Source organism: Cornus florida, unplaced genomic scaffold (assembly GCF_030987335.1).
Source record: "Cornus florida cultivar Cherokee Brave unplaced genomic scaffold, ASM3098733v1 CherokeeBrave_3.0.0_Hap2_Chr02, whole genome shotgun sequence".
Lineage (NCBI taxonomy): Eukaryota > Viridiplantae > Streptophyta > Magnoliopsida > Cornales > Cornaceae > Cornus > Cornus florida.
In genome coordinates, this window is record NW_026775572.1 from 27,750,860 (window position 1) to 27,759,514 (window position 8,655).

Below are 8,655 nucleotides of genomic sequence, written 5' to 3' on the forward strand. Positions count from 1 at the left end.
TGGAGGCAACGGAAAATGATAAATAGAGTTGAAAGGAAATATTTGAAAAGAAAGAAATAACCAGATTTTTTTTTTTTTCTTTTTGACAATCGACACTGATAAATTGTTTGGGGAGCTACAAAGGGAAGTTAGATCAAGGTCACCTCATATAGATAATTTCTTTTCAGGTATTTCTTTAATTAAGTTATTCACGTACCTCCAAAATTGTGTAATTTGCTTAGTCCTACTTGACATGCATAAACACTAATTTTACAAAACATATTTTCTACAAGCACAAGCTTTGTTAATATCATCATATCCTAATTTCTTCTAGTATTAATTACAACATTGTAATCGCCACTTCTTATATATATATATATATATATATTAACTGCGTCACATAATTTATAGTATTATTTTCACAATCTCCTTATCAACTCCACTTAATTTTTATTTAGAAATTTAATATACCATATTGCTATCTTAACCCTCCTAATAATAATTTCAACAAACTCTATTGTTAAAGTTCCCACATTACAATTACAGGTTGCTAATCTAAATTACTATCTTGTACCAAGCGTCTCATAGAATAGTATGAAGACCCTTGTTCACATATTTCTCCTCGAGTGTATTCCTGGGAATTCACAAGACATGATCAATTCCTTGAAAATAACAACTCTTACAGGTCATATGAATCAAATCTTATGCTTTAACCAAATCGTAGAATATTACTATGACTTGAACGCCGGAAGATCTTCATCTTGATATATCTGCACAAACGACTAACAGGATGTTGCTCAGATGCGTCCATTCACACAGTGAGCGATGCACCATTGTCTGCCATAGTAAGATTGAGTATCATTGTAGCTGCCTTTGGAGCCCTGTTGTCAACGGGTGAAAATGAATTAAATTAGGAAGAGTAAAGGAAATAAAAACTTTAGTGACTGGGAATTTTTTAATCAAATTGGTTCAAGAATTACAACTCCAAGGAACCTATGGATCATTTCCAATACGATTTCCTTAAAATTGATGTAATTCATTGATAAAAAGTAATGGTGATTTCTTAAAACGACATCACCAATGCACTAATATAGTAATACCAGCTCGTGGAAATTCTTTCAACACCTTGAAAGAAACTCTTAAAAGTGGATGTCTTCATTCCATCACTAATCTCCAAGTTCTTCCCATTTCACAGTGACTTTCATGATAAGGAATGAAATTTAGGTAATGCTTTCTAAAAGCTTGTTCCATAATAATGGAGTAATAGGAGCATGCCATCATATTACGTTTTTATTCTTTTTCTTTTTTGAAGACTTTAAGTGCTCTTAAGTTCTATTATCCAGAATCTGTCCTTTGTAGGCTTGTAAATTTATTGTTCTCTAATTTACATTATTGTATTATTATTAATTTTTTTGATAAGTAACATTATTGTATTATTTGAAGTCCACCGTTCAAGAGCAAGTGATTATGTTTCTTGTTTCAACTGTAGCCCTAGACAAGATGATGAAAATCAAACAATTAAGACATCAAATGTCAAAACTCTTTTATATCAACATAGTAGATGACTCCCAATTGCTTGTATTTCTAAGATTGTATGTGGATCACTTTCGGTTGGAGTCACCAACTCATATGCGGAACGTGTCTAAAAATTTCTCAGAAAGAAGAACACGGATATGTGGAAAAAAGGAGGATCTAAATGAAGCATAGAACATTGTGAGGCCTCTGTCTGCTTCAACCTTATTGGTCAATGGAAATTTTACAAATACCCTACAGCACTGGAGAATCAAGCCCACACCTCCCTTTTTGGTTTAGCAGATTGAGAACATTTTGGGGGATGTCTGCTGGTGATCTCCAAGGGATTTGGACTTTGGGTACTGCATAGAGCATGGTGTTCTTCATTGGTCCTATTGCATATTTTAATTATAAACAATAGTCTATATTTTTCAAATCAGCCTTCCTCCCAGTCAAATCTAAATCTGAAGATTATGTAGATAATTGATCAGATAATCTTATCTGAATTTACGAGGCAACCTACCCTAGCTTTTCCCTTCTTTAAAGTGTTACCATAGAGGCATAAAATCATCACAATGCATCTGAAGTAAGATCATATAGAACAAAATGAGAGGGAAACCACATGACTATCCTATTCATGCATTTTACCTATCCATTGTGTGTAATTTCCCCACATATGCAACCCAATGTTTCTATCTGAACACAGGTTTTACAATTTCTAAAGCCAGCTTAGATTCTTCAAGCAAAAAAGCTGTCAACAACATAAAGTCCTCAAACATTCAAAGATAGGAAAGAGAAAGAGAGGGGAAAGAGGAGGCCTGGGTGTTACAGCAATCCAGGTTCCCCATGATGAGATCTTCAAGCTTTTCCCGACGAAACCAATTCAAATGGACTATTACAGATCAGTATGGTGACAAAATCTGAGTTTGCCAGAGAAACACAGAAACATTTGCAACCACATTGTTTCTTTGCATCGAACATTCTAAATCATAATTCGTGTCATGCAAATTTTACCTTAAAGCAATTTAGAAATTATCCTAAAATGGAACAGGTCATCCGACCTCCCAAAATTGGAAACAGTAAAATCAGCATATAATGTACAAATTGAGTTCAGCAGAGAACCAGTCCCATAACACTGTTCCTTGGCACCATGTGTTCAGCATTATACGTCAATTATATCTAATATTTAAGTTATGCCACACAGTTGAAATAGCAACGAGGAAATATTCTTCTTTAAGGTTTCTTGAAGGCATGGGTTTTATGTTATGCTGATGCTTTTCTTTCAATGGAATCCAAACCATTCTGGTCCAATACAACCGTAGGTTGCATGTTTGATTCAACATATAATATATGAATATGCAATAAATTTTGTGTAAGGTAGAATAAGATTGTGAAGGATTTCTAAATATCATAGATGAGGAAAGAAATAAGAAACATACCATGACTCGGGTGTCTGGTAGAGAGCCGACGAACTGCCAAAGCAAGATGCAAGCATGTCAGTGTTTATCACACCTGGATTAAGTGCAACAATTGCCATTCCACTGGGTAACTCCTTCGCCACTGACCTAGTTAGACCCTCTACCGCCCATTTTGAAGCACAATAAGGAGCAACCTGTTGACAATTACTTAGTTTTAGAACCAAATCAATGTTGTCAGAAATGAAACCTGAACTCTGGACCATCAATATCAGTCTTGAGTAAATACTTGCGGAGAACAAACTAGAGTTATCATAAAATCCGTGCTGCCTTATTTTTTGGATAGATAATAACAAATCTTAAAGCACACACACGCGCGCGCGCATATTGTAGATTTAGGCTTATAGCACATTCTTTGGGAAAACAACTCGTATATGCAGCAATATATAGATATATATCAAGATTTAGCACAAAACATTGAAGACCAGGAATAGCATGTTGTGAATTGTAGCACAATGCCCAGTTAAAAAGCTCATATTAATTGCAAACAATATAAAGATTATCCATAGAAATAATATGGGACCAAAAACAGATTTTCAGATATTTGTACAACAGCCACTTTTTAAGTTTTACCTGTGCAGCAGCAGACCTTCCCCACCCAGATGACATATTGACAATAATCCCTTGCTTGGTCTCAATCATAAGAGGGATGAAATGACGCAACATATTTGCTACCCCCTTTAAATTAGTATCGATGACAGTTTCAAACTCTTCTGCTGGAACTTCCCATATCCTGTTGTTTCTATTAATGGTCCCTGCATTGTTTACTGGAAGATACCCTTATTTAAGTTTTATATAGACACAGCTATTCTATCATAAATGAGAGGCAATGTTTAAAAAATGGAATTAAAATAGAACCATGTGCTTAACTTATCAAAAAAAAAAATAGAACCATGTGCTTCCATTAAAGAGAAAAGTTAATAATAAGGAGAAGCCCACTGTAAGAATACTAAAATTTACCATCCATCAGGACCATCATCGAAGTTGCAATAACATGAAACGAAAAGATGATAATAGTAACCAACGGGCAGTGGTCCAGCGGTATCAAACCCCTACTTTCCAAAGGGAAGGCAGGGGTTCGACTTTCGAGCCTTGGTGGAGCCATGTGCGTGTGACTACCAACTAAGAAAAAAAAAAGACGATAATAATAAAGACCAGTAAAAGTTATGATTTTCTCACTCCTGTAGCTTATGTAGACTGTAAAATTCATATGTACATAGATTATTACCATCCTAAAGATGGTCAACATGTGGTAAAGCAAGAATAGGGACTTGTCCGTGGCTGTGAACCATATATCTGGCATTTATAGAGCCTATGTTTATATTCTTCAATAATCAATATAGAGATATATAACATTCTCATATAATGATCATTTGATTACGAGGTGATGTGATCTCCAATTTCATGAAAAGTTTTTGGCAGAAGTCCTATTGCAAATACAAAATAATCAAAAATCAAGCAAATATATAAACCATGTGACACTAAAATTTTAATGCAAAAATGAAGTTAAGATGCATATAAAAAACCAGTAATTTCCATCACAAAAAAGACAGGTTCAGGAAATGAATGAACTAAGGAGGAACTTTTGATGCATTGAGGTAGCAAGATGAGATGAGTTGTGGCTTTCTGACCATACAAATCTGCTTTGGCACTTCCTAAATCTGTTGGCACTTTTTCAGGAAATTTTTTGAATAGTATGTGAAGTAATTATCATTTCTCTTTTAGAAACCATGCATGTAACAAGTTAAATACATAATCTAACCAAACACTTAACTACTACTACATGCACAAAAGGAAGCATAAGGCAAATTATACATGTCACATACATTACATGAGCAGTTGTGCATGGTGTGGCTAAAAGATTAATTAAGGAGACATTGATGGAAACCACAATCATTTTCATGGGAAAAACTTAAGCATGGATAATAACAGGAGGGGGCCTAAGCACATGCAAACACCCTAAATTAGCGACCATTTATGGCTATATTAGAGACTCATTATAAAAAAAGTATAACCTATTCTAGCTGTTCATAATTAATACAAACCAAGCATACAACAAGTTACATACAGACGCACACATACATAATCAAACATGAAAGATGAGTTTTATCTGTACAATTAGCTAGATTTATTTCATATGGGTACTAAAAAAGTGCTTGGAATTTATAGTACTTCCCCGATTTTTGCCCTATCATTAGTTGTTAGTCCTGATTCGAAGCAACCCTATTCCATCCATAGAGAGATCCAATAGTCAAAATCAATAAAAAGGCCATTTCATCGAACCCATTAAATATAAAGTACTAAAATTAAACCAATCTGATAAGTTTTAGCTGTCTAATTGTATCACCAGTCGCCTACATTAGTAAATATCTCCCCCACACTAATACCGGTCAGGCAGTTGATGTCTCAGGAGAAACATAGGAGAAGGAAAGTTTAAGCCTTTGATGGAGCCAGGCCAATCAATAGTTATATTTTGATCCAAATCCAATCTTTTTAGCTGATCTTATAGAAGAGGATTGATATGCTAACCTAATTACAACCCAAATTCCACGTATCCAATAACTCATGGATCAAATGAGGCTTAGGGTTGATACAATCTGACAATGATCCAATTCAATTACTTAACATATTAGGCTTTATATCAAGCATCCCATATATACTATCTAACAATAGATCTTTATGGTATATAAGTAGATAATTTAGTGTTTCCTATGAGCAGCTGAAACCCACTCCCTTCTCTATCCATTCCCCCCACTGCCTGCTGCAGCAGAGCTCATCAACAATTGTGGTAGCTGTGGGTCGTTTGCAATGGTTAGTACTTCATTCTAGGAGTGTGTTGACTGTGAGCTGTGTGCAAAATGAGCTTTTGAAAATACCACAACTCGCAAGGGTGGCTTTGGTGGGTAAAGCAAGCTCTGTGGGGTTGTTATAGACATGGTAAAGGCCTAAAAAGTTTCATTAACTTGTTCACGGGCTCTTTAATTAGGGCTATCAATGGGTCAAATTCAGTGTGAATCTAGATTTAGCAAGATCCAAATCTGAATCCAATTGTTGATTTTTTCTTAGCTTTTTTTTTTTTTTTTTTGGTATGGATTTAGTTATGGAATCGATGTTCAATAACTAACAGATCGAGGTTTGTATTGGCAAACGATTAAGCCTTCATATAATCATATAGTGGATTGGACACGTTGGTCAATAAATCTGATTAGGATCATCTTTGATCTGGAAATCCACTTTGCCTAGGAATAGGTGTGGCTTAAAAACTTTGTCACAACTGACAAGTAGGAGAAATGCTGCAATCCAAGTAACCTGAGAGAGTGAGTTACAAGTTTGTGTGTGTGTGTGTGTGTGTGTGTGTGTGTTGATCTAAACATTGAACAACTTAAGAAGTCTTCTATCATTCATAAGATTTTAAAAAATAAAACGAATGCTACACTACGCTTAAATCATCTAATAGGTCTGAAACTTTTGAAGCCTGATTACTTATTGGAAATGTAGTTCAATTCAACATGCTATTTTGACATCATTTTATGGGAACTTAATAACCAATAAAAATGTAACTGCGTTGAATTTACTAAAACACCGAAAGAACAAAAGGACAAAGCCCTTTTGAGTCTTTGACAGGGAAAACTAAGAGAAGAAGAAATCCTGACTTTTCTAAGGTCCTTAAAGAGGCTTATGCAAGGGGGTTACGTTATCTTATGGTCTTACCCAGAGACTCTGATATGTGGAACGGGGATGGATGAAGAGTTGCAACTTTACTTTCCAATGTTGTGATAATTGGATAAGGGAGATCGTCAAATTGTCCTCTTGCCTAAACATAGAGATCAGATGGATCCCCAGATGATGGGGTAACGAAGAGGTTGACTCTTTGGCCTGGACAGGTGTAATTACTTTGGCACTTTATGATGATCATTTTATTCATCCTTGAGAGGTTTGGAATACATCAAACCTTGTTTTTCTTCTACTTAAACGGATGGTGTTCCCGTGAGACCATCCCAGAGTCACATATATGAGGTATATCCATGAGAAATTGAACTCGAGACCCCTTGATTGTCACTAAGAGACTGTAGCCAATCCCACTACCTCACAAGGTCATTTCTCGTTATTCGGGTTTTATTTGTCAGGGGAAGTAACCAACAGGAACTCCAATAGAGAACAAAAGTCCAAAAAAATTACAATGTGAAATCCAAATTGCATACAAGCAACAAAAGAACAAACATAAGTAAAAAGAATTTGTGTACCTATGATATCTGGAACGCCTTTCTTTTCCATCACAGCACGTGCCAACTCTTCAACACTGCTATTTGACCTCTACAAAGACAAAGTCAATCAATTACAATATCTAACATGCACACACAAAATCAATCTCTCCCCTTCCCAATGTACTCCACATTATCAACAATATTTATTTGTTTTGGACAGCACTACTTTTCAATATTTATCCCAAATTCAAAAAAGAAAAAGAAAAATGAAAATTGAGTTCAAATTTAGTATAATATTGCCCCGGAACACAAAGAACAAAATATTGGGAAAAACAGGTGATATCTTAAAAAACAATTAGACTGGAACAAGGGTTAGCAATGCAATTTCAGAGACAGACAAAAAATCAACAATCACGAAATGATACAACCAAATCATCCATAGAAAATAAAAAAAGGACAGTGTAATGAAATGAAATGCAAGGATTAAACTGGTAAACATTACCATAGAACACATAACGAACAGTATATTAGGGAAAACAAACGATTCCTTCACAAATAGTACTGAGCGACGTTCGATAGCAAACAAAAGTATCGAAACAAGAACCAAAGCCACGAGGCAATGCAATTTCACAGAGACATAGAGAAGGAGAGAGAGCGTGAACAACCACCAAATTCACTGACATTCAGCAACCAGATCATCCACACAAATCAAAGAAAAAAAAAGAATGCAAATTTGAATGAAACCCAAATTCACACAACATTCATGTATACAATTACACACATATATAGGCAAATAGAGATGGAGAGAGAGAGAGAGGGGTGTGACTGACCACATCGACATTCATGAAAAGGTGCTTATTAGAGGAGGAAGGATTGGATTGAGGAGGTTGGGAAGAAGAGGAAGAGACAGAGGAGAGCTCTGATTGTAGAGAATTGAGCTTGTCCTGTGAGCGAGAGCAACCAATGATGGTATGGCCTCTCTTGGCCAATTCTAGGGCTAGGGCTTTCCCAATCCCTCTGCTCACTCCTGTTATCAGTACCGTTCTGTGTGCTCCTCCTCCCAACGTCGCCGTCGTCACCGTCATCTTCTCTCTCTCTCTCTCTCTCTCTCTCTCTCACCTTCTTCACTCGCCGTTTAGCTTCTCGAAAATGTTAAATGTCCAGTTACGTTCACATCTTTTTTTGGCATTTGAGAGAGCTCATATTTAATTACCCCTTGTATGTTTTATTTATTTATTTATTTTTTTAAGAATCTCCATATAATTGAATCCCCTTGTAACCTCGGGCATGGACTTTTAGGATCTTGACACATGGTCATTATGGAATTCGCAATCAAAAAATTTGATTAACCAAAAATATTTGGTTTCTAAACTAACAATATGTATGTTCGCCGTGCACGGGTGGCAAGTTTTTTTTGAAGTGTCTTGGGTAACTTTGGTTTTTTCTTTTTTTTGAGTAAATTTGAGCCCTTAAGTTCAAATGTA

General features: G+C 35.6%; 1 protein-coding gene across 2 annotated transcripts; it reads right to left on the reverse strand.

Annotated features, from left to right (window-relative positions):
- Window positions 1-454: 454 nt before the first annotated feature.
- Window positions 455-8,373, reverse strand: LOC132294450 (NADPH-dependent pterin aldehyde reductase). 2 transcript variants are annotated; one of them, XR_009478088.1, is made up of 6 exons: window positions 8,002-8,373; window positions 7,211-7,280; window positions 3,540-3,733; window positions 2,931-3,103; window positions 712-860; window positions 455-613 (listed from the first exon to the last, which is right to left on the reverse strand). XR_009478088.1 is itself a non-coding variant. In XM_059792320.1 (5 exons), the coding sequence occupies exons 1-5, from the start codon at window positions 8,254-8,256 to the stop codon at window positions 791-793; spliced, it is 762 nt and encodes a 253-aa protein (XP_059648303.1). In that variant the 5' UTR covers window positions 8,257-8,373; the 3' UTR covers window positions 455-790. The 2 variants fall into 2 exon arrangements, 1 of the variants encoding a protein (XP_059648303.1); XM_059792320.1 differs by having other exon boundaries at window positions 455-860.
- Between the last annotated feature and the right edge of the window lie 282 nt (window positions 8,374-8,655).

What these genes read in the sequence shown, in the direction of transcription:
- LOC132294450 (XM_059792320.1), bottom strand. Translation starts at nt 8,256, where the DNA reads ATGACGGTGACGACGGCGACGTTGGGAGGAGGAGCACACAGAACGGTA. An exon ending in TTTTCATGAATGTCGATGTG is followed by an intron (nt 7,281 to 8,001) that starts GTCAGTCACACC and finishes TTGTCTTTGTAG; the next exon opens with AGGTCAAATAGCAGTGTTGA. An exon ending in TACCAGACACCCGAGTCATG is followed by an intron (nt 861 to 2,930) that starts GTATGTTTCTTA and finishes CGTTGACAACAG; the next exon opens with GGCTCCAAAGGCAGCTACAA.